Source organism: Oryctolagus cuniculus, chromosome 4, assembly GCF_051225735.1.
Source record: "Oryctolagus cuniculus isolate XC-2025 breed Fujian yellow rabbit chromosome 4, ASM5122573v1, whole genome shotgun sequence".
NCBI classification, from domain to species: Eukaryota; Metazoa; Chordata; class Mammalia; order Lagomorpha; family Leporidae; genus Oryctolagus; species Oryctolagus cuniculus.
In genome coordinates, this window is record NC_142870.1 from 120,307,418 (window position 1) to 120,333,825 (window position 26,408).

A 26,408-nucleotide genomic window follows, 5' to 3' on the forward strand; every position below is an offset into this window, starting at 1 on the left:
CAGAGGACAAAGAGAATAGGAAAAAAAGCTCAATAGTAAGAAATGAAGAATTTCATGTGTTATGTTTAGGGGACCCATAAAATTTATGGAATGAGAAACCCATAAATGACTACTTACATATATATAAAATGCAACAATGGACACATTTTTAAAATCAAGGGCTGCATCAATTTCATCCATGAAGTAAAGGGGAGTGGGTTTGTAATGATGAAGAGCAAATACTAAAGCCAAAGAACTAAGTGTTTTCTCTCCTCCGGAAAGGTTGAAGATCTTCTTCCAACTTTTCTTAGGTGGTCGAACGCTGAAATAATTAAGAAAATCTCAGTTATAAAGCTATCAAGTTAATGACTGACTGCTATCAACTTACTCCTTGAGAATCTCTAAACTGCTTCACACACAAATAGTCCAAGGTGATAGATATGTCAATTATCTGATCTGAGTAGACACTGTATAGAGAGGTACTGAAATACCACACTGTACCCATGAACACATACAACTACTACATGCCAAAAAGAGTTATTGTAAGGTGAATACACAAGTTTTAAGATTTAAACAGCAAGGTGTGTACTTCCTATAGTATTTTTTACACTGAAATAGCTTAAAAACTTAAACATTTATAGAAATTGTCTTCAGTCTGTTCATAATTTTCACTGTTAACTACCAGCATAAACAAACTGGAATTTATAAAACAAGTTGTAGATTCAACCTTCATATCCACCACAAATGACAAAACTTTGAAAATTTTTTGGAAAATGGAATTAAAAGTTCACTTTGATCACTCTCCCCTTTATTTACTCCATCGGTTAGCGTTAGCAGGTACTAGACTTGTCTATGTGCTCCCTTTGACTCCCAGTCCCTCCACCATGACCAACTGTGAACTGAAATTGATCACCTGGAATAGTGAGATGGCATTGGTACATGCCACCTCGATGGGATTGAATTGGAATCCGCTGGTATGCTTCCAACTCCACCACTTGGGGCAAGTCAGCCTGAGCATGTCCCAAATTATACATCTCTTCCGTCTCCCATTCCCACTCCCACGTTCAACAGGGATCACATTTCAGTTAATTTTCAACACTTAAGAATAACTGTGCATCAATTACAGAACTAAACCAGTCATATTAAGTAGAACAGATAAAAAAAACTACTAAGAGGGATAATGTATTAAGTTGTTCATTAACAGGGCTATGCTGATCAAGTCACCGTTTCCCATAGTGTCCACCTCACTCCAAAAGGTTTCCCTCTTGGTGTTCAGTCAGTCGTCACCGATCAGGGAGAACATATGGTATTTGTCCCTTTGGGACTGGCTTATTTCACTCAGCATGATGTGTTCCAGATTCCTCCATTTTGTTGCAAATGACTGGATTTCATTGTTTCTTACTGCGGTATAGTATTCTAAAGAGTACATATCCCATAATTTCTTTATCCAGTCTATTGTTGATGGGCATTTAGGTTGGTTCCAGGTCTTAGCTATTGTGAATTGAGCTGCAATAAACATTAGGGTGCAGACCTCTTTTTTGTTTGCCAATTTAAATTCCTTTGGGTAAATTCCAAGGAGTGGGATGGCTGGGTCGAACGGTAGAGTGATCCAACATGGGAAGTGAGATACTCAGCAGACTCATAGAATGGCAGATGTCCTAAATAGCACTCTGGCCTCAGAATCAGCCCTAAAGGCATTCAGATCTGGCTGAAAAGCCCATGAGAGTATTTCAGGCATGGAAAGCCAAGACACTCTGGCAAAAGATCTCTGTGAGTGAGATCCCAGTGGAAAGAACAGGTCATCAAAGAAGGAGGTACCTTTCTCTGAAGGGAGGAGAGAACCTCCACTTTGACTATGACCTTGTCTAAACAAGATAAGAGTCGGAGAACTCAGAGGGCTTCCATAGCCTTGGAAACTCATGACTGGAGCATAGGGAGATTACTGATGCCATAGACAGGAGTGTCAATTGGTAAAGTCAACAACAGGAGTCACTGTGCACTTACTCCTCATGTAGGATCTCTATCCTTAATGTGCTGTACATTGAGATTTAATGCTATAACGAGTACTCAATATATTTCACTTTGTGTTTCTATGGGGGTGCAAACTGTTGAAATCCTTACTTAATGCATACTAAACTGATCCTCTGTAAAAAAAAAAAAAAGAAATTATCAATTCCCAACTTGACTCTCACTGGGATTAAACATGACAATAGGTCTGCTCTGATTTCATCATCATTTAAAAAAAAATCATCTATTATTTTTCACTTTATGTTTCTGTGTGGGAGCAAACTGTTGAAATCCTTACTTAATGTATACTAAGCTGATCTTCTGTATATTAAGATAATCGAAAATGAATCTTGATGTGAATGGAAGGGGAGAGGGAGTGGGAAAGGGGAGGGTTGTGGGTGGGAGGGACGGTATGGGGGGGGAAGCCACTGTAATCCATAAGTCGTACTTTGGAAATTTATATTAAATAAAAGTTTAAAAAAAAAAGTTCACTTTGATGGAAAAAAATTGAAATCTCTGCATTTTTCCCCTAATATTTCTATAAACTTTTGGAAATATATGTAACAGTGGTATTCAAAATTCATAATTACAAACCTGAACATGATTCCTTCAGAGAAAGGATCCAAGCTGTCTACAAGCTCCAGTTCAGCGTCCCCTCCCAAGGTAAGCATCTGATAATTTTCTTTTAATTTATTTGTTATTATATAAAAGCCTGCCATAAATTCATTTAGCCTCTGTTTCCGCAGATCTTCATATGCTTGTCTAAAATTATCTCTTTCGCAAGTAATTTTGTCCAATTCTGCTACCCGTTGCAAATATAATTCTTCCTGTGAACATTACCGTGAGAAAAATTCAGATATACATCTGAAGTGAGAACTTGCATTACCTAGACTTATAAAATTAAAGGCCACAATTGAGGCTAAGACTAGTAAGAATTTCTATTATAGCTAATAAACACTTCATTTATACCTTCTTTTTATATTCTGCAATGGCGCCTAGGTTTGGTTTCATTTCATGACACTGGGCTTCCAAAAGTGCAATCTGATTTGTTATGGAATCTGGATTCTTGATTGCTTCAAGGTCTTTGGGGCTCAAAACTGAAACCTCTTCAACAGGATTATCTTCTATGGGATGCAGTGATATTTTTGAAATCTAAAAAAAAGTTCAATTTGGAGAAGGCACTTTACTACAACTTACTCTTTAAAACAAATTCAACATGACAAATAACATAGCTATAAACATTAACAGGAGCTATAATTATTATTCATAGGGTTAAGAAAAAAAATAGTTTTAGCATTCCAAAGTGCTCATGTAACTTTTTCTTAAATCTTCAGATAAGCCTTGGGATGAAGATAGTTGCCGAATTCTAACCATTACCCAGACTTCTCTGTGTATTACTATATATTGTACATTATACACTCTATAAACCTGATGTGATGTCACAGAATTAAGACAACATACCTCCCAAAACTAAAAACATAAGAACAAAGCTCAAAGCAAAATGGATGTTTAAAATTAAAATTTATAAAATGGTAAAAAGCTTACCTCTTTTTGCCAATATTTTATTTTAGAATTATGTTCAGCAATGTGGCCATCTATTTGCTCAAGTTTCAACTTAATACTAAGTGCATCTTTTTGAAGAGCATGTTCATTTTCTTGAATAATTTTCAGTTCTTGAAGTAGATTACGATGTTCTTTCTGGATCTCAGGTAAGGACTCCTAAAAAAGCAAGAACTGCTACAGTTACAATCTTCCCAACTTCATGATTTTTTCATAAAAGTTTGAAGAGTTATCCTATTGTTGTTGTTTAGTTTATAGTTACAGAATGTCCCCCCACCCTGTTTTGGGCTTAGCATATTTTGAGGCAGTGATACATAAAACTCTAAATTGCTTCAAATATCATCCCTTCCCCTTTCCAATACAAAAACAAGCATTACCTCTGCAGTATTTGTATTTTTGATGACCTCTGTTGCTTTATCTTCAAGACTTTTTAGCTCTGCTGTTAGGTCTTCTACTTCTTTCTCAGTATCTTTTATTTCTTTCTCTGTTCGAATGACTGATTCTTGTGCTTTTTTAAGATTTCTAAATGACATTAAAATGAGACTTGTTACACTACTTCTGAAAATCTGAAGAACTTCTCACAACATTTAGTGTGGCATTTTAAAAAAAAATTTAGGATTTAGTAAACCTTTTTTTCATTGATTTTTATGTTATACAAACTTGTGAAATGAGAACTATAGGCTCAATATGAAGGAAACTTCCTAATATAATCTATCATCTAACCTGAGGAACTGATGTAAAATGCTCCATTTCTCTCTTGCAAGCAAGTTCTATTAGAGGCCGGCGCCGTGGCTCAATAGGCTAATCTCTGCCTCGCGGCGCCGGCATAATGGGTTCTAGTCCCGGTCGGGGCGCCGGATTCTGTCCCGGTTGCCTCTCTTCCAGGCCAGCTCTCTGCTGTGGCCTGGGAAGGCAGTGGAGGATGGCCCAAGAGCTTGGGCCCTGCACCGGCATGGGAGACCAGGAGAAGCACCTGGCTCCTGCCATCGGATCAGCGCAGTGCGCCGGCCACAGTGCGCCAGCCGTGGCGGCCATTGGAGGGTGAACCAATGGCAAAAAAGGAAGACCTTTCTCTCTCTCTCACTGTCCACTCTGCCTGTCAAAGATAACAAAAAAAAGTCCTATTAGATAATAGCATATCAGATAAGGTCACTAACAAACATTTAATGAAACATTTAACTTAATTATTAACCCCTTTTGCAGTGTAGAGGTATGGAAAGTCAGGATGGCACGCATACTTTACCTGTCAGCCGTCTTGATTGCTACCTGGGCTTTTGTAATAGCAGAAGCACATTCATCTAACTGTTTGTTTATTTTATCAAGTTTGTCTTGTTGGGCCTTGAGTTTATGGTTGTTGATTTCTACAATGATACTGTGTAATCGTTTAACCTCAGCTTCTACAGTACCAGCTTTCTCAGCCACATCATCATATTCTGAAAATTAAAATAAAGAACTTAATTTGTTTCTATGCTAATGAGCATCATTATGTCAAACATGTCATTTGGGGAAAAATACCTTCAAAAATAGAACACCTTACTTCAAAGTAAGTAATGTTACAACAATGGTTAAATCCTCTGGCTCAGCTGTGAACAGTCATTTCTCAATGTCACACTCTCAAAGTTTCTTTTCAAAGACCCTTTCAATTTATGTGGGCTCCTGCCACCCATGTGAGAAACCCAGGTGGAGTTCCTCATTCTTGCCTTCTACCTGATTCAGCCCTAGCTCTAACAGGCATTTGGAGAAGGACCCAGTGGATAAAAACTTTCTCCTCCTCTTTCACTCTGCCTTTCAAATAAACAGGGCATAGCAGGGAGCTAACACTTTCCCAGAATCCTATGTAGCTAGAACCTAGGCATAACTTTGGTCCATTCAATCAAAAGTACATGCATAAATTGGAAGGTATAAGTGATAAATTGAGTATGTTTCTGCTCACAGTCACACAGAAAAATGGATTTTCTGTGATGCAATTAAAAGTTCTGGTGTCAACAGCTTGATGAGTATTGATAGGCAGTGGCATTAACTTTAATGGTATGGATTACAGTACATGTAGTGCTTGGGCTGTTGGTAGTTGTGGTATCTTCCCAATTTTAGAGATTACTTTTCAAAATTGAGAAGACACTCTTCTGGGAAGGTTCTGCAGAGTAGTTTTTTTTTTTTTTTTTTTTTTTAAACTTATTTATTTGAAGTTGCAGAGAGAGAGAGAGAGAGAGAGAGATCTTCCATGTGCTAGTTCACTCTTCAGGTGGTGACAACAGTAGGTGCTGGGCCAGGCTGAAGCCAGAAGTCAGGAGCTTTTTCCAGGTCTCCCACGTGGGTGGCAGGAACCCAAGCACTTGGGCCATCTTCTGCTACTTTCCTAGGCCATGAATAAGGGAGTTAGATCAAAGTGGAGCAGTTGGGATTCAAAACGGCACCCATATGGGATGTCAACATCATAGGCAGCAGCTTAACCTGTTATGCCACAGCCCTGGGCCCTGGAAATTATTCTTGAATGTTCAATCTTGAGATTCTCTCCTTAGCTATCGCAACAATTATGTTAACATTCTAATACAATGTTGGGTAATACATGCATGCATAAATCCTATTTACACTCGCCAGAGTGGACTGTCACGCACAGTTGAATCTTGATCACCATACAATACAGGAAGAATGAAAGATAGGAAAAAGGTGAGGAACTCAAGCTATTTGGAATACTTATGTTTGGAGTAGGGGTTAAGAAGTTGCCTACATCCCATAGTGGGTTGCCTGGGTTCAAGTTATGGCTCTGTTCCTAATTTCCTGCTAATGCGCACTGTGGGAGGCAGCAGCTGATGTTTCAAGTTGTTGGTTCTGTCACCCATGTGTCACTCAGACTGAGTTCCTGGCTTGTGGCTTTGGCCTGGCCCAGACACTGCAGGCATGTGGGTTGTCAATCAGTGTATGGGAGCTCTCCTTATCTTTCCAAGTAATTAATTTAACAAAAACAACAGCAACAAAAAACCAAAAACCCCCAAACAGAAAACACGTCTAAAGACACTGAACCTATGAACACTCTGGTTAAGATGCCTGTGTCTGACACTGGAGTACCTGGGTTTGATTTCCAGCTCTGGACCCTGACTCCAGCTTCTTGTATTGTAGACCCTGGGAGGCACCAGTGTTGGCTCAAGTGATTAGTTTCCTGCCATCCATGAGAGACACCTGAAATTAGTTCTTGGTTCCCACATTTGGCCCAATTCCATGCTTTTTGGCCATCTGAGGGCTCACTGTTTTGGCCGAGGCCAGCACCAAAGAGGTTCTAAACCTGGAGGGAATCTGACAAAACCTAACATCTCCAACTGGGTTGCCCCAGTGCATGATCAAGAGACTTCAATTAAGGCTACAAAACCAATTCTACCTGTGGGCCTTTCTTGCTATAAAGAGTATTTTTGGACAACACTTACATGCATGTAAGTGCACAAGAAAAGTCTTTGAAGGAAAAAAATGTTTTGTCTGTTTTCTAGAAAGTATTGTTTTTCCTCATGTGCATATCATTTATTTTCTGAGTGCTCTTCTTTGAGTGGTTTAGTTTCTCCAAGTTCTCAGTTTTTTGCACCTACAAATAACTTCTACCTGAAGATTTCTTGTGAGGATTAGGGAGGACTAAGAAAATGGGTACCAGGGACCGGTGCTGTGGCATACCAGGTTAAGCCATGGCCTGTGGTGTCTGCACATCCCACAGGGGCGCTGGTTGAGTCCTGGTTGCTTCACTGCTGGTCCAGCTCCCCGCTGATGTGCCTCAGAAAGCAGTGGAAGATACCCCAAGTGCTTGGGCCCCTGCACCTATGTGGGAGACCTGGAAGAAATTCTGGGCTCCTGGCCTTGGTCTGGCACAGTCCCGACTACTGTGGCCATTTGGGGAGTGAGTGAACCAGCAGACAGAAGATTTCTCTCTTTGCTTCTGCCTCTACCTCTCTGTAATTCTACCCTTCAAATAGGCAATCTTAAAAAACAAAACAAAAACGAAAAAACCAGAATGTGTTCTAGAGTCAGAATATTTCTATCTTGTATTACCTATATTCCTATACTGCTATAGGCTGTGTGACCTTAGGTAAATTATATAAACCACTCCATGCCCCAGTTTCCTTGTGTTTATCAAATTAAGCTATGAACAGTAAAGACTTTATAGGCTTATGAGAATTAAGCATAAAAAGTCAGTATAATGACTTGCACAAAATATATTTATGCAATTATAAATTGCTACCTTAAACACTGCAAACTTCTAATACTTCTGCTTGAAAAAATACGTATCTACACATACCTCTTTTAAACACACTAACATTTTCTTCAAGCAATTTCTGCTTTTTTTTGTCAGGGGCTGTAGCAAGTACATTAGCTTCAAGTTCCTTAACTTGGACATTTAGATATTCTTCTTGCTCTGATAATCGCTACAGAAATGTTTGAACATTTAAGGTCAGTATTTAAAGTTGGTAACAATAACATCTGCATTAAAATCTTGAATTTTAAAACAGGGTACTAAAAATATTTAAGGAAAACAGTTAATAAATACAATGAAAGTAGCAATCAACATCAAATAGTGTATAAGCTCAGGTGCTAAAAAAACGTTCATGGAAAATGTTGATTCTGAAAAAACTATGCACAGATTCAATTTTTTTTTTACACCAAAATAACTTACTTTTTAATCCCATTTTCCCACAAACTTTTCTTAGGACTAATACAGTGGCAAGACTATGTGGTTTAAAACAGAAATGTATTGTGTCATATTTCTGAGGATTAGAAGTCTGAAATCAAAGTTTCACTGAGCCATCAGTATGTAAAAATATCCTCTTGCAGCTTGTAGTTTCCCTGGCTAACTACAGCATTCCTTGATTTGCAACTTCATTGATTACAATATCTTCTTAATCACATGGTAATCTCTTCACATGGTTATCTTTTAGGGACACCAACCATCCTGGGTTAGAAGCCCATCCAACCCCAGTATTATTTCATCTTAATTATATTTGCAACAGCCAAATTTTCAACATATATTTTGAGTGGCAGAGGGTGTGGTGCACAATTCAATCAACATTAAGCATCAAAGGGATTCCAGTGGAGAAAGAACAGTCTTTCCAACAAAGTGATGCAAATACAACTAGGTACCTATATAGCACATACAAAGTTAACTAAAAAATGGATCAAATAGATATAAACAAAATCTAAAAAAATGGCCTAGTAACACAGTATACACAAAGAACTCACAAATAACAACAAAAAATAAGACAACCCAAATAAAATGTACAGAAAAAGTAGTCAAAAAATTATGACATTTTGGGGCTGGTGCTGTGGTGTAGTGGGCTAAGTTTCTGCCTGCAGCACTAGCATCCCATATGGGTGCCGGTTCAAGTTCTGGCTGCTCCTCTTCCAATCCAGCACTCTGCTCTGGCCTGGGAAAACAGCAGAAGATGGCCCAAGTCTTTGGGCCCCTGCACCCATGTGGGAGAACCAGAGGAAGCTCCTGGCTCTGGAATGCTCAGCTCCAGAAGTTGTGGCCATTTGAGAGTGAACCAGTGGATGGAAGACCCCCCCCTCCACTTTCTGTAACTCTGCCTCTCAAATAAATATATCTTAAAAAAAAAAAATTATGACATTTCTCCAAAGAGGGTATTCAAATGGAAAATAAGCACCCAAAAAGATATACAAATCGTAATTAAAGAAATGCGAACTCCAGAACCAAGATATACCACTTGCTCCCCAGTAGGAAGGCCATCATTTAAAAAAAAAAAAAAAAAAAAAAAAAAAAAAAAAAAAGTGAGTAGAGAAGCCGAGAAATTAGATAACCCTCATACTCTGCTGTGGAGTGTAATGTATAACTGCTACGGAAAAGTTTGGCAGTTCCTCAAAAAAAGGAGAGCTACCATGTGGCTCAACAGTTCTACTCTTAGGCATATACCAAAGAACTGAAAACTTAAGTTTATTCAAAAACTTGTATATGATGTTTATGGTAACATTTCTAATAGCCAATAACTGTAGCAACCAAAAGCTCATAAACTGATAAACTGTGGCACAAATGTGTAAGATTATTACTCAGTTATAAAAAAAAAAAGGAATGAATTGTCATTTGCTACAACATGTGCAAACCTTGAAAACCTTACTCTATACATTTTGATTTAGACAGGTAAGTACTGAAGGACAGAGATTAAAAACAGAACAGAAAAAAATAAGCTCCTACTGAGCTTATTGTTCTGAGTTGAGCATGAAACAGCAAACAATCTGGTAAGAAACAGAAGCCACAATCAGAACAAATGAATTTAATAGTGGGATTATAGAGGTACAGAGAAAGTTGAAGGAACACAGATTTCAAAGGCACCCAGGGACTCCTAATGGCAGGAAGCTGTTATGGGTCCAGGCCAGAAGTGGCAGAGTGATGAAATACTATAACTGGAACAAATTAAGTTAACAACTGGGATATTCTGCCCAACAGAAGCTACAGGTGTGGGATATGGCTACTGCCCTACCTTTGGTATGAAGCAAGGAAAAAGTAGGGAAGACAGACCTCTCTTTCCTGAGCCCCTACCCCTCAAATCCTGATGGTACCTCCCATTTGCTGCACTCAACTAGAAGCCAGAGAGAAAGCCAATGATGATACAGGTGTCTGCTTTCTAGAGCACAGAAGAGTGAAAAATGAATGCGGGATGCAAATGAAGGATAACAGACTGGCACATAGCAGTAAGAATTATTTGCTAAAGAATACTTGATATATCACATGTACATAAATCTGTAATTATATAAAGATAAGTGTCATCATAATCTGAAAAGACAACTTAAAATGCCATTTTCTTTAGTTCACAAGGTGGCAAACATATAATATGCTTAATAGTAACACTACCCAGTGTTTAAAAACAGTAATTGTGGGTGGGAGGGAAGTTATGTGGGGGGAAAAGGCACTGTAATTCAAAAGCTGTACTTTGGAAATTTATATTTATTAAATAAAAGTAAAAAAAAAAACAAAAAAAAAAACCCAGTAATTGTATTTGTTGCTAGTAGTTCATGATCAAGAACCCATTTTGTGGATAATTTGATTTATGGAACAAATGCTTTAAACATTGTACACATACTGTGCTATACTTGCATTTTTAGAAAATTAAGGAAACAGTTGGAGGACTGTATAAAGGTGTATCTGGTGTACAAGGATATTTTAAACAGCCATACATAATAACAGAAAAACATTTATCAAAATTTGATGCAAACAAGACACTTAACAGCAACTGAAAACAAATGTACCCCTTGCTGATGGAAAGAAAACTGTATGACATTAAAAAGCCACATGCATATGCACAAAGGAACTTCAAAAAGTTCACTGAAAGTAAAATTAAAATAATTTTTGGTGTAAAATTTAAATTAACTCAGTTTATTCACAATTTTCCTTAATTCTTTTGAAAAGCTCTTACATATGAAATTTTCATGCTCCAAAATAAACTAATCTTAGAGCTAAGCATTGTGGTACAGCAGGTTAAGCCATTGCTTGGGGCATCTGCAACTCATATTGGTTTGAGTCCTGGCTACTCTTCTTCTAATCCAGCTTGCTACTGATGTACATGGGAAGCAGCTGAGGCTGGCTCAAATACTTGAGTCCCTGCCACCCCCGTGAGAGATCCAGATGGGTTCTCTAGCTCCTGGCTTCAGCCTGGCCCAGCTCTAGCTGTTGGGGCCACTTGGGTAATGAACCAGTGGATGGAAGATCTCATTCTTTCAAATAACTAAGTCTTTTAAAAAACAAAACCAACCAACTGATCTTTTCATTCAATTTCCACAAACTTTTGGAAATACTCTTACATCTACCCACATTTATAAATACGCAACATACAAACAATTTCTTCATCAAAATTGAAGGTGATGATAATCTGGGCAGTTTAAAACATGAAAACGAACAAGAATAAAAACCCTGCCACACACCCAAAACAGTGCACTAGTAGATATGCACTGCTTTTTCATAGTCAAGAAAACATTCCACTTTGAAAAGAGAATAAATATAAAGGGTGATGTGGGTGCTAAGGGAAGTTGTTTTTCCACGATGTACAAACAGACTGGAGTAACTATGCCTGGAGCAACACCGTGGCACGACATTTTCCATTAGCAGTTTGGGAAACCAAAATCATCAGGAAATAAACTTTCTACCTAGAGATTCACCTTCCTCTTCCCTTTTAAAATATACTGTACGTATATTTTCAAAAAAGTTTTATAAGCTGCTGCTGAATTTAAGTAATTTCAGCTAAGAGGTATGGGGAGGGACACACACATACACACGGAGTACCTGGATGCTTGCAGTGAACTTTTCTAGTGTGTTTCTCATTTCTCGTTCACTATGTCGTAACTTAACTACTGCTTCTTCAAGCTGTACTTTTTGTTCTTGGATTTGCATTGCTCTTTTAGAGTCTCGCTGCAACTGTGATTCCATTTTATTTAGCTACAAAGGAAATACCAGTGAGTAAGATTTCTCCTAAAATCATTTCAGATTTACATGAAAGTCAACTTATAAATGAAGGAAAACCAAGCTAGAATGAAACCAAACAACCTAATTTCAATCTCTAATCCTAAGGCTTGGGAGATGGTCAGCTAATTTCTGTATCATATACTCAGATGGAAAGACAACTTCAAGTGTTGCACTGTCACTTATTTCAGTGAAGATATAGCATTCAAACATTTGAGTGGAAGGATATAAACTATTTCAAAATACGGGAAAAAAATCAAGGCATATTACTTTGGAAAAAAGAATTCAGAATATCTGAGAACATGATTTTAAGAAAAAGATATAGTTATGTGGTACATGACATTTTGGTCAACTATAGACTGCAAATACAGGGTTGACGGTAATCCCTTAAGAATACAACTAAGTTGAAAGAGCCCTATGCCTTAGTGACCTTTTAGCTCTCTTAACGTTATATAGCACAATGCATCACTCATTATTTGTGGTGATGCTGGTGTATAAGCAAATCTGTGCTGCCAGATTTAAAGTAGCAAAATAAAATTACGTGTAGCATGTATTACACTTACATTCTCACACAGTCCTTGTAGGAATACAAAGTAGCAATAAAATTGCTTAAAATAAAATTTGGAAATATGCATAAACTGTTATACTTAAACATTAAAGGATTTGTACTAGAAAAATAATGTAATGGAATTATGTGAAAAATATTAAACAGCAAGTGAATAATTATAAAATATCTATACAATCCAAATTTAATTTAAAAAGCATGTTGAGCATTTATTTTCCTTTTTAAAAAAGGGTTTATTTTGGCTGGCGCCATGGCTCAGTAGGCTAATCCTCTGCCTGCGGCACTGGCACTCCAGGTTCTAGTCCCCGTCAGGGCGCCAGATTATGTCCCGGTTGCCCCTCTTCCAGTCCAGCTCCCTGCTGTGGCCCAGGAGTGCAGTGGAGGATGGCCCAAGTCCTTGGGTCCTGCACCCCATGGGAGACCAGGAGAAGCACCTGGCTCCTGGCTTTGGATCAGTGTGGTACGCCGGCTGCAGCAGTCATTGGAGGGTGAAACAGTAAAGGAAGACCTTTCTCTCCATACTTTGGAAGAAAAAAAAAAAAGCTACTGAGATGGAACATATGTTCTGCCAAATTTCAGCTATTTTAAGAAGATTGTACTCAAATTTTAAATGATTTTATGAATGATGGTGGAACTTTTATGTAAAATTCTTTGAAGTCCTAAAAACATAGCATTAGTTAGAAAACAGTGTTCAAGGCCGGCGACTGGAGCCAGCATCCCATATGGGCACTGGTACAAGTCCCAGCTGTTCCAATTCCCAGGAATTCTCTCTCACTGTCCACTCTGCCTGTCAAAAAAAAAAAAAAAAAAAAAAAAAAAAAAAAAAAGAGTTTCTTCTGTTTGAAAGACATTACAAATGGAGAGATTGAGACTGAGAGATCTTCCATCTGCTGACTCACTCCCCAAATGACTGCAATAGTTGGAACTGTGCCTTTCTGAATCAGAAGCTTCCTCCCTGTCCCCCCTGTGGGTGCAGGAACTCAAGCATTTATTTGCACTATCTCCCACTGCTTTCCCAAGCCATCAGCAGGGAGCTGGATGGGAACTGGAACAGCTGGGACTTGTACCAGTGCCCATATGGGATGCTGGCTCCAGTCGCCGGCCTTGAACACTATTTTCTAACTAATGCTGTTTTTAGGACTTCAAAGAATTTTACATAAAAGTTCCACCATCATTCATAAAATTATTTAAAATTTGAGTACAATCTTCTTAAAATAACTGAAATTTGGCAGAACATATGTTCCATCTCAGTAGCTTTTTTTTTTTCAAAGTATGGACTACAATTTTATATACACCAACCTCTTCTTCAGAGATTTCAACGACAACCGATGAACCCATTCTTCCTTTCATTACTCTGCTTCCACCACCAGTCATTGTACCTGGTGAACAAGTAAGAGAAGTCAGCCTTACATGTCTTCCCCAATAAGATCAAATAAACTCAGTGGCAGGGAAAACAAACAAAAGCCTGCATTATTACCTGACTGTTCTATGATTTGTCCTTGTAAAGTTACCACTCTCCATCTTCTATCTTTCTGGTATGCTACTCTTGTAGCTTGATCCAAGTTGTCAGTTACCAAGGTATCCCGTAAAGCAAAGTAAAAAGCTTGGCGAATTTCCTCATCTTTTACTTTGACTAAATCAAATAATCGAGGAGTATTTTCAGGAGTTTGAATTTTATTCATTTTTTTTGCCCACACTGCCATCTAAAAGTAAAAATACATAAACATGAACATATTTCTAAATATGACTTTTACATATAAAACCCTAAGGAATCAACATACAATTATTAACACAATAAACAAGTTCTAGCATGAATGCAAGATATAGGGGCCAGTGCTGGGGTGCAGTGGGTTAGAGCACTGGCTTTCAGTGCTAGCATCCGACATGGGCACTGGTTTGAGTCAAAACTGCTCCACTTCTGATCCGGCTCTCTAATGCACCTGGGAAAGCAGCGGAAAATGGTCTAAGTCCTGGGACCCCTGCACCCCAGTAGAAGACCTGGAAGCTCGTGGATCCTGGCTTTGGATCAGCTCAGCTCTGGCTATTACAGCCATTTGGGGAATGAATCAGTGGATGAAAGACCCCCATCACTCGCTGTCTCTACCTCTTTAACTCTTTCAAATAAAATCTTTAAAAAAAATGCAGGACACAAAACATAATCGTACATTTATATATTAGCAATGAATAACCTGAAGTTAAGAATTTCAGGGCCGGCGCCGTGGCTCAATAGGCTAATCCTCCACCTGTGGCGCCGGCACACCGGTTTCTAGTCCCGGTCGACCCTCTTCTAGGCCAGCTCTCTGCTGTGGCCCGGGAGTACAGTGGAGGATGGCCCAAGTTGCTTGGGCCCTGCACCCCATGGGAGACCAGGAGAAACACCTGGCTCCTGCCATTGGATCAGCGCGGTGTGCCGGCTGGGGGGGCCATTGGAGGGTGAACCAACGGCAAAGGAAGACCTTCCTCTCTCACTGTCCACTCTGTAAAAAAAAAAAAAAAGAAACTGAAACCTTTATATATGCTGGTGGGAAATGGTATAGCTACTGTGGAAAGTTTTGTAGTTCTTTAAAAGTTAAGCAGAATTACCATTAGACTTAGTGATTCCATTTCTATAAATATATTACAGAACTGAAAATATATGTGTCGCTCCCCCTCTTCGTGGAGGAACGACACAGGACCCTGCGCTGTTCTTTCGTCTGCTCGGCCCTCCCCGGGTTTGCTGCTGGTTCTTCCCGGGTTGGCTACTATCCCTTCCACCTCCGTGGAAGGGCAGTTCCCCCTGGCCACATTCCCCACTTCCGCAGGGGAGCGGCACACCGCCGGCCGGCTCTCTGGGGGGCTGCACAGGTGTTCCTTCAGCTAGATGTTCCCCATAGATGTTCCTGGTGCATGCCGTCTCTCTCCTCCTTTATAGTCCTCCTCCGCCAATCCCAACTCGGCTGCCCACACGCCGAGTACGCTGCTCTCCTCCAATCAGGAGCAAGTCCTACAGTTTATTAGTTGAACTGGAGGCAGCTGTGCGGAAGCTGTTTACTTCTCTCCCAGCGCCATATTGTGGGAGAGCAGATGCATAGAATAAGTCTTAATTCCAGTAACTCAGTCCAGTCCGGATTGCTCCCCACATATATGTTCACACAATAACTTGTAAATGAACATTCACAGGGTTACTGCTGAAGCCACCAACAAGTAGAAATGACCCAAATGTCCATCAACTAATTAAGAGATAAAGAGAATGTAGTATACTAGTATCATGTGGCAATAAAAAATGAAGGACTGATCCATGCTACAACATGGATGAACCTGAAAACCTAAGTAAATGTAGCTATACATAAAAAGCTACATGATTTCATCTATACAAAATGAAAACATTCTTGAATTAGATAGTGATCATAGATGAACAACCTTGTGAATAAATATACTAAAGCTCACTGAACTGCATACTTTAAAATGTTGAATTTAACATATGTGGATTGTACCTCCATGAAGGTTTTGTTTCAAAAGTAGTCATTGATGATGAAGTTTCTTTAACAGAGGCACTTCAGAATTCTTTTTCACAAAAGCCTCAACCCTAAAATAATTCTCAAAAACCTAACCAGGATTCAGAATATTATAGAAATCAAAAGGAACATACACTCGGCTTTTAAAAATTGAACTACAGGTAGCTTGTTACAAATACTTACCTTATCTAAACCTATAAAGGTTGCAACTCCAATATTGTGTCTTTTTAGGAAGTTTACACATTCTTGAGCTGTATCAATAGAATCAACAACAATGTAGTCTAATGCATGACAACAGGATGAAATAGCAACATCGTATTTTTCATCAATGGCTCCTAAATCCCCCTAATAATTAAGATGGGAGAAAAATCAACATATTATTAAGGATTTGAGCAAAAAAAGAGCACAGGATAATTTCATTACTATTCATTTTTAGTAAATTTTGTTACTTTTAGTTGAAATCCTGTATACACATAGCAATTAAAAATTACAAGGGTATATAAAGATTGCAGAGACAATCACTACAGAAGTTTCTAATCGATATTTTAAAGCTTAGATACAGTTTCAATATTTGAAGAATACAAAATGAAAGAATTTGTCACTTTATGAAACACTTAATATGAAGATATATATTCCTTTCTTTATCTCTTTAAACCATAGTCAAAACCTTAAGTATAATGGTATAAAACTGAGAATATGTAAAATTTTTATTTTTACAAAAAAGAATAGTTATAGATTTGTTTGCCACTATGAGTTTTTTGCTAGTATATATACAATGACTGTTAACCAAAACTAAAATAACAAACTATTCATAAAAGCAAAATTTCATAAAAATGAGTGTTCTGAGGTTGGCACCATGGTGCAGCAAGTTAAGTTACTGCTTGCAATACCAGCATCCCGTTTGAGCTTTGAGCATAGGTTTGCATTCTGGCTGCTCCATTTCCAATCCAGCTCCCTGCTAATGTGCCTGGAAAAGCAGTGGAGGATGGCCCAGGTACATGGGCCTCTGTCACCCATGTGGGAAATCTGGACAGAGTTCTGGGCTTGTGGCTTTGGTCTGGCCTAGCCCTGGCTATTGTGGCCATTTTAGGAGTGAATTGGCAGATGGAGGCTCTCTCTTTCAAGTAAATAAATCTTAAAAAAAAAAAAAGTCATTTCAGACAAAAATGAATGTTACTTCATGTATAATGACCCTCAATTTACAGTTCAGGTCAAGGTAAGAAAATAATTTATATGTGTCTTTCAGAAACATTCAATTCATTCTCAAATAAATCTACTTTACCAGTCGTCCATATATTCCTGGAATCCTGCCAGATTTCTTTTCTTGAATTATTGCATCAAGGACTTTCCCCCTACTTCGATTCATTGCTAATGAACTCTTTGCTTCTTCAACTTTTTGGAAAAGATCATGAACCAGACTTTTGAAGTTTATTTCTTCTTGTGTGAGTTTCTGAAGTTCTTTCTCTTTCTAAAAAAAAACAAAAACAAAAAACCACACACACACAAATCCATAAGTATTAGAGCCTAAATATGCCCAATCACAGCATACAGTCTGTTGTGATACTTTATAATAAAGGAAACAAGAAATGCTGCTTTGTTTTTGTAAAATATGGATGAGTTTCCTCTAGGAGCAGTGTATCCTGATTTGAAGGGGACAAAGATGGTAAGATGATGGAACAGTCTTTTTTTTTTTTTTTTTTTGGACAGGCAGAGTGGATAGTGAGAGAGAGAGAGAGAGAGAGAGAAAGGTCTTCCTTTTGCCGTTGGTTCACCCTCCAATGGCTGCCGCGGCCGGTGCACCGCGCTGATCCAACAGCAGGAGCCAGGTATTTATCCTGGTCTCCCATGGGGTGCAGGGCCCAAGCACTTGGGCCATCCTCCACTGTACTCCCTGGCCACAGCAGAGAGCTGGACTGGAAGAGGGGCAACCGGGACAGAATCTGGCGCCCCGACCGGGACTAGAACCCAGTGTGCCGGCGCTGCAAGGCAGAGGATTAGCCTAGTGAGCCGCGGCGCCAGCCGGAACAGTCTTATTACTATAAAAAAAAGTAAGGCTGCCAACAGGAGAGGTACCAAAATCAGCTTCTCAATCTTCAACCTATCAGCAGTCAATTTTTCTAATTGGCTTTATTCCCCATATCTTGGCCTTAAATGATGTTATCCATTACACCAGTATAAATTAAAAGGTGTAGTATAATTTATCTAGAAAGAAACTGAATCATCAGGAAGATGGGGTCACTCATTTAATTCACATTTGGTTATGAAATTTCATGACCAAATATTGAGCATTCATTAAATAGTTAGATTTGTTTTTCAGCATACTTTCCTTTCAAACAGGATTTTCCATTGCTATCCTGCCTAATGAGGCTTGAGATTAAAAGTTTATGAAATTCCTTAGACCTACTTCATTCAAAACAAGATGACACTGATGAACACATTAAGAATTTTAGCAGAGAAATCACATCAATTAATTCAAAAACAGAAAAACACTGTCTGTTAATGCATCATATATGTTTTTTCATTTCTGCTTACAAATACTGCCTACACTTAGATTTTGGGAAACACAAACTTTGTTCGAGTAAAAATAAATACACGTGTTACTTTATATATTGAAGTTAAAAGCAATAAAAAATATACATACAACTCAGGCTGACAAACAATGTTCAGGTGAAATACAGAAGAGCAAAGATTTACCTCTTTTAATTCCCGTTCAGTTTGAGGGAGTTTTGCCTCGATATCTTTTATTGCAGTTTTCCTTTCTTTGAGAGTCTCAGAGGCTGCAGTTAGAGCTTCCTTGGCCTTACTTAATTGAGATACTGCAGTATTATGACCACTAAGGTAGATATCAAGTTCTGACTGGGCTACATCCATCTTTGAACGTGCTTCATTTACTGATTTGCTGAAACCCATAAGCTCTTTCTCTCGGTTCTGTAAAATACAAAGCCGTTAAATCAAAATATATTTTCAGACCTAAACTGAAATAGAAGGCATTTAATTTAAATTCCAATTAAGAAATCCCACGTTCACAGTATATAGGAACAATTCTTACACCTGGAATAGCCTAATACTTTTTGCCTGTTAATGTTCATGTACATAAAATCTTCCAACTGACTTCACAAGAACTATTCAGCAGAAAAGTTTCCTCAAATACCTCATGTATTTATGTTGGAAATCTTGATGTTATGCTGAAGACGACATCTAAACTTAAGGCCTGGCTTTGCCATTAACACAGGATGCAAAACACACAGAAGCATTCAATATACATTAATGAACAAACATGAAAACCCACTATCCATAAAAATTTCATTATGAAATCTACAATATTATCCATTGCTATTTTATTAAACAGTTATCCTAAAAAGTATATAATCTTTTATGCAATTAACTCCATTACCATTTTCTGCTAAAATATTTAAAATTTCAGCATTGTCAAACAGGCTGTGGCAAATATAAATAAGCAAGTGAAGTTCATGTTGATACTCTTGTTGGGTACATAACACACATCAATATGACAACCCTTTGGTCTTTTATCAACAATGCACTAAAATATCTCAATAGCTAATAATTAACTTCTTACTTTCTAGGCATTTTATATAAATTTCCTTTTCATAAGGTAGATACTTCCTCATTTTAAGAAAGATGACTTGAAGACATAATAACCTGCACACAAGATCAGAGATAGTGATTCACCTAGGATATGAACCAAGACTAACAGAGCCATTGCTTTTAACAACAGCAGCTACAGAAGCAAAAAGGAGACTTTGATGAGTGGCCTCAGGCGATAAATACAGGTAGCAACATTGCTTACCAAGGAAATAATTTAGAAGAAAAGAAAATGTGATGATTCAATAGGCCTAATCAAGGTATTTGACCTCCATCATTTGCTACTATTACAAATTCTCATTTCATTAACATCTTTTAAATGGAAACCAGGACACAAAAGGGAAGTCTATGTTGACCAATTTAATTTTTTCCCTCTCAACAGCTTGTTTTTTATTTAGTTTTTAAAATATATATTTACTTGAAGGCAGAGTTGGGGGAAATAGAGATATCTACCATCTCTTGCTGTTGGTTTGCTCCCCAAATAGCCAGGTCTAGGCTAGGCAAGGCTGAAACCATGAGCCAGGAACTTCATCCTGGTCTCCAACATGAATTTTGGGGTGGAAGAGGTTGCTAATGCACACCCATCTTCTGCTGGCCTTCTAGGTACATTAGCAAGAAGCTGGATGAATAGCAGAGCTGGTGCTGGCGCTGTGGTGTAGTGGCATGGGGCTACTGCCTGCAATGCTGGCACCCAATGTGGGTGCTGCTCTGCTTCCAGTCCAGCTCTCTGTTAATGTGCTTGGGAAGGCAGCAGGAGATGGATCAGGTGCGGGACCTGTAGGAGGCTCCTGGCTTCAGATTGGTCCAGCTTCAGTTGTTGTGGCCATTATGTGAGTGAACCAGTGGATGGAGGACCTTTCTCTGTCTATAACTCTACCTTTCAAAAAAAAAAAAAAAAGGCAGAATTGGTGCTTGGATACGGGATGTCAGTGTGTGTCATAAGCAGTGGCCACAACACCAGCCCCAGTTAGTATTATTACAAAACCAGTAAGATAAAAAAAAAAAGGCAAAATAAACATGAACTAAAAAAATCTCACTTCTTTTTCTTTCTGAAGTCCTTGTGTTTCTTGTTTAAGGCTGTCCATAACTTCCTTTAATTTCTCTTCTTCTTTCTCTTTTTCCATTTCAAGGGCGCTGTTTCTAGTTGTTGTCTCAGTTATGATATTCTGACTCCTGGCAGGTATACTTTTAAATTCTTCAACCTAAGATTATAATGCAATTTAATGTTATAAGAACATATACCTTTAGTTTATCTAATAGTACCAACATTTCTTAAGTCTTATAGGTCTTTGTTTTCTTCATAATTCAATTCAAAGTATCTGGCTTTAAGAAGTGTTTTCCTAACCAATCACTCTAATTTCTATATTCTTTCAAAAAAATGCACTGACCACATAGAATTTCCTAATTACCCTTTCATGGCATATCATACCTTACCACAAATTATCTTTTATATTCCTTCCCTCAGATCCCAATATCTTTTGAAGTTTTGCCCTTTCAAAGTCACCAAAGTAGAACTAACATTTTATTCTGCTATTACCAGCCGGGAGTAGTTACTTAACCCCATTTTATGTCTACAAGCTAATGGCTCTGTAAGTCCATGTTATTTTATTTACTTGTTCTTTAGGATAGTTTAACATTTCCCAAAATCGACATTCCCCAAACAGTCATCAACATACTTACTAACTGCACTGAGCAGAAATTATCTTTTGAACAAATACATTCAGAAAATGCTTATATATAAGCAGAAGCTGTATGACTATATATAACAAAGTTCTTTTCAGATGACAGAGTTCAGGTGTCATGTATGTTACTATTGGAGAAATCAGTGAACACAGCTTGAGAAAACCTAAGTTAATTATCAGAGTCTGGATCCTAGTAAGTTAGCTTTTATCTTTATTTTGGCAACATTTTTTTTCTTTGACTTACTGAATAGCTAAATCAATTGCCTGTAAATCATGAAGTTTTTCTATCCTTCCTTAAGAATGAACTGCTGCTTAATAACTGCTGTTAGATGAACTGAAGAAAAAAAGTATAGCAGTTCCCTCAGATGTGATTTTACTTTTAGTGATTTCAATTATCTGCAGCCAGCTATGGTCCAAAAATATCAGACAATTCCATAGATATATAACTCATAAGCTTCACATTTCATGCTATTCACCATCATGGAATCTTACACCTTCCCATCCACCTCTGCCAGGGACACAAATCTTTTCCCTTTGTACCCATAATATATATGCTAGCACTTAGTAGCCTTCTCAATTATCGGATCTGTTAGCTTATTTTCTTATAAGGCAGGTGATATTTTAAAAAATCTGTAATACCAGCGCTGGCATTATGGCATAGCCAGTAAAGCTGCTGCCTGTGATGCCAGCATCCCATATGGGCACCAGTTATAGAGTCCCAGCAGCTACACTTATCCAGCTCCCTGCTAATGTGGCTGGGAGAGCAGTGGAGTACGGCTCAAGTACCTGCTGCCCTGCACTCAAGTGGGAGACCTGGAAGAAGCTACTGGCTTCTGATCAGCCCAGCTCCTACCATTGTGGCAATTTGGGGAATGAATCTGTGGATGGAAGATCTGTCTGTCCATCCCTCCTTCCCTCTCCATAATTCTGCCTTTCAAAGAAATAAATCTCATTAAAAAATCTATAATACCTAATCAAAAACATCTTTTCATAATTAACAGTAAGCTGGCTTGGCAAATGTTTTCGTTAACATTATTATTGTAAATGTAGATTCTAAAGCTCAACATCAATGGATTCAAGGTTTCCCCAAGGAAGAAACACATTCAGTGACAAATTGGAACACCCTTAAGATTTAGAATCCTAACTCATTCTCTGAAACAACAGGGCTAAGACAGGACTAAGTATATCCATGAAAAATAATTAAAGTTAGATATGATAATTAATTATACATAAACTTTTAAGGACATCCCCCCCCCCAATACTTACCTTTTCTTTGTCTTTTTGAAGTTGTTTCTCCAGTTTTTTGGCTTTACTTGTAGCATGTTTTAATTTTTCCCTAACTTGAACATCTTCCAAATCTAGCTGTGTAAATTTTTCTTTATTCTCCTCAATAAATTTTGTAATTTTATTCAATTTCCTAGCAAAACAAGTAAATTATCAGTCATTATTTTGAATATTCAGATTAAGCCAAATTCTATCTCTAAATTAGGTGTGTGGATCATTAAATTTGTTTTCACCATCTTGTATTGTGTTCTGCCACTAGGGGGAAGCGTATCCCACTACTTTTAGACTTCAGAGTATAGGATTCAATCTGTGAAAATGATGAATTAAATACAGGCAATGAAGGCTTTTGGTGGGGGGGGGGGGACGGGAAAGGAGTGCATTTCTTACACTGTTAAATGTATTATATTCTCAATGTGCTGACAGTAACTTTATATATGGACATACACATAATAAAAATGAACTGAATCTAAACACTTGTATAGTACTTTCCAAAAGATTATTACTTCTCTACATCTTTTACAGCTTTATTTTTAGCTTTCATTTCATTTGACAGTACATTGCTTTTCTCATTAATTTCTTTGGTGTCTTCATGAATTTTTTCCCTCTGAGTTTCCATTTCAGCAATTCGTTTCTGAAGATCGTAACTAGGAGAAAAAAAAAGGAATTAGGGACCCTAAAATGGTACTTCTAAAATTATTTTATCCTATGTAAAATCAGTTGTTTTTCTAAAGTAGTCCTAACTACCATCAATTTACAAGTACTTAAGGCTACATAACGGGGGAAAGGTAAAGGGTAAAATTTAAGAGCAAAATAGGTTCGCTGTAAATTTTAGATCTGCAGTATATTGATTAAAAAAAACTCTAGTAGTTCCCTCACATTTATGATTTTATTTTTGTTGGTTTCAGTTAACTTTAACCCAAAATTATTAAATATTTAATCAAAAATATTAAAGTCAATAAAAATACGAAATAGTCAAAATATTAGTCAACTCATAAATCTGACATTTTGTGCCATTCACAGTAGTGTGATAGAACTCTGCACTTTTCCACTCCACCTAGTCAGAGACATAATGCTCCCCCTTTTGCATCCATAACATATATGCTACTACTTCTTAGTTATCAGACCAACTGTCACAGTAACACAGAATTTGTGTCCAAATTACCCTTATTTTATTACTTTGTAATGTCTCCAGAGTACAAGAGTAGTAATGACAAAGAGGGACAACAGCATAACAGAGGGACAGAATGATTCTAGTACTGGGTGGGGTGGGAATGCTGCAAGGCACATAGAAAACAAACCAGTGTATGTGAAGACACTTCAAAAAGTACTCAGAATGGGGCCAGCACTGTGCCATAGTAGGTTAAACCTCTGCCTGAGATGCCAGCATCTCATGAGCGCCATTTCGAGACCCCGCTGCCCCACTTCCCATCCAGCTCCCTGCTAATCCTCTTGGAAAAATAGAGGAAGATGGCCAAAGTGTTTGGGCTCCTGGCTTCCACCTGGCCCAGCCCTGGCTGTTGCAAATCATTTGGCAAGTGAACCAGTGGATGAAAAGATTTCTCCTCCTCTCACAGAAAATGGAATTAAAAGGTAAATTTATCTTAGTATAAAGTAAATTTTGAAATCCTGTGCCCAGTTTTTTCTAAAGATTGTCCATGAACTTGTTGTGGATCCCTGCATATACACAGTTCAGTACTATCTGTGGTTTTTTGCACATTTACTGGGGGTAAGGTGGGTGGGTGTCTTAGAATATATTCTCCCTTATTCACAGGTTCTGTAGCACAGCTAAAAGTATTTAGTAATAAACATTTGTGATTGATCCCACCTCTCAACTTAAAAGATACTATAAAGTCAACTTAAGTGATCTGGTACATAACTAATGATTAATTGCATAAAACAATTTTTAGAATTTTTCACTCCAGCCTTCACAATTCCCTAGTACAAGGAAAGAGAGGCTGACATTCATTAAAACTAACACAAAAATTGATAAATTAAGGTACTTACATGTAATATTGACAAACATGATTCTTTTTTCTAAATATTTCATTTTCCAACTTAAGAAATTCAATAGCTATGTTTTTTTCTCCTTCTAAGGCATCCTTTTCCTTTTCCACTATTTTAACTCTGTTTAACTATAAAAATTAAAAATTTAAACATTGAATACATATTTCATACATTCAATGAGTTTAAAATATGCCACCAACATTAAATAAAAACAATTAATAAGCATGTTTATATAAATGTTTACCATATAAAATAAAGTTCAATCTAACACAGTAAACACTTCTATGATATAACATAACTCAGTAAAATCTGTTAATCCACAATTGAAACATTCTGATTTACAAGTCTACAGAAGATTCACCTTCTCTCCTCTATGTTCATTCAATATTTCCACTCGCCGACACAAAATTTTGATAGGTTCATTTAGTCGTCCACAACCGATTATATCTTCTAAATACTCAAGCATACCCTCGTCGTGTTCAGTCTGGCCTTTTGGTTTCATCATAGCAATCTGTTCAACTTCACCCTTTAAAAGAAGCCACATTTCATATTCTTTGTATATATTTATCTAAATCAATCTTAAGTGCAAATTGGGGGCAATTAGCACACCCTATAGTAATGATGTATATCAAGTAGTTTCAAGAGATTTAATAAAGTACAAATAAAAATGTCCTCTCCACACTAAATTTTAATTTTAGATGTGCATGCAAGTATTTATACTCCTTTAAATTCTTATGAAACTATAATGAATGGCTATACACACACAAAGCCAAGAGAAGATTCCTCACCTAGTATGTTCTTTCAATATAAATAAAGCTTAACTTTTTCAGTAAGCAAATTTAACATTTTTTTATGATCTACACTCTGATTACAGCGGCAACATATCAACTGTTAATGACATAATCAGAGCTCCTGTTCTTAAGAGAACTTTCAAAGAACCTTCACAATCAAACCAGACTAGGAACCATGTCTCAAAGTGGTTAGTGTAGTTTCTCTATGTAATTATATACATATGAATATGCATAGAGCTAAAAAATTTATCACATCAAAATAAATTTATCTTTTCAGTTTTGTTACTTAATGTTCTAATTTCTTAAGAATAAGAGCCTTAATAAGTTCATCTATCTTACTAGAGAAAATTAATGACACTTGTAAATATAACATCAGAACTTTTGCCACAATATAACTTTTAACTATAGTAAAGATTAACCTTATTTATTTATATTTATATAGTTCAATGATGAACAGGAAAAAAAATTCAGTCAGTAACCTTCAAAGCTAAGTGCCAGGCAGCCATTTAGTTTGACAGTGGAGAGAATATTGTCTGAACATGTTTGGGCAAAATGCTGGTATACTTTACTTCACAGAATTAACCTGTTTTTACTCTCTTGTATGAACAACAGAAGGGACAGGCAAATGGAAAAATGAACCAAAAGCCTATGATTTCCAGGAAAAAAAACTAGATGAAGAAAAATGACATTAAAAAGAGCATATTATTGTTTCTCAATTACACCCTTTGCAATCCTCATTTCCTAAATGCATGACCAAACCTAAAAAATCTGGGGTAAATTTGTTAATTAACAAAGCATTGTATTGACATGAACTTAAAGTAAAATATTCTTTGTATCTACTTGAAAGACACTATTTTAAATATTTTTATACATATCATCACTTTTTTCCTATTTTGATAACCCAATAGCAGTATATGACTACCCAAATCTAAAGAGAAATTATTATCCAAAAGGCTTGCTATTATCCACAATTTTCAGGCTATTTCATGTGGAACA

The 26,408-nt window shown here is 37.4% G+C and overlaps 1 protein-coding gene across 5 annotated transcripts in view; it reads right to left on the bottom strand.

Annotated features, from left to right (window-relative positions):
- SMC4 (structural maintenance of chromosomes 4) overlaps positions 1-26,408 on the bottom strand; it is a 40,403-nt gene that overhangs the window by 4,807 nt on the left and 9,188 nt on the right. For 4 of the 5 annotated variants that reach the window (XM_070072584.2, XM_051818741.3, XM_070072583.2 and 1 more), the window contains 18 exons: positions 24,983-25,147; positions 24,622-24,749; positions 23,121-23,261; positions 22,600-22,750; positions 20,689-20,853; positions 18,743-18,976; positions 17,331-17,516; positions 16,232-16,393; positions 14,032-14,257; positions 13,854-13,933; positions 11,813-11,965; positions 7,823-7,949; positions 4,790-4,979; positions 3,924-4,068; positions 3,532-3,705; positions 2,956-3,138; positions 2,581-2,813; positions 118-301 (listed from right to left, as the gene is read on the bottom strand). In XM_070072584.2, the coding sequence (XP_069928685.2) occupies positions 118-301; positions 2,581-2,813; positions 2,956-3,138; positions 3,532-3,705; positions 3,924-4,068; positions 4,790-4,979; positions 7,823-7,949; positions 11,813-11,965; positions 13,854-13,933; positions 14,032-14,257; positions 16,232-16,393; positions 17,331-17,516; positions 18,743-18,976; positions 20,689-20,853; positions 22,600-22,750; positions 23,121-23,261; positions 24,622-24,749; positions 24,983-25,147 (3,027 nt within the window). The remainder of the gene's footprint in view (positions 1-117; positions 302-2,580; positions 2,814-2,955; positions 3,139-3,531; positions 3,706-3,923; positions 4,069-4,789; positions 4,980-7,822; positions 7,950-11,812; positions 11,966-13,853; positions 13,934-14,031; positions 14,258-16,231; positions 16,394-17,330; positions 17,517-18,742; positions 18,977-20,688; positions 20,854-22,599; positions 22,751-23,120; positions 23,262-24,621; positions 24,750-24,982; positions 25,148-26,408) is intronic. The other variant, XR_016233229.1, reaches the window with a different exon arrangement.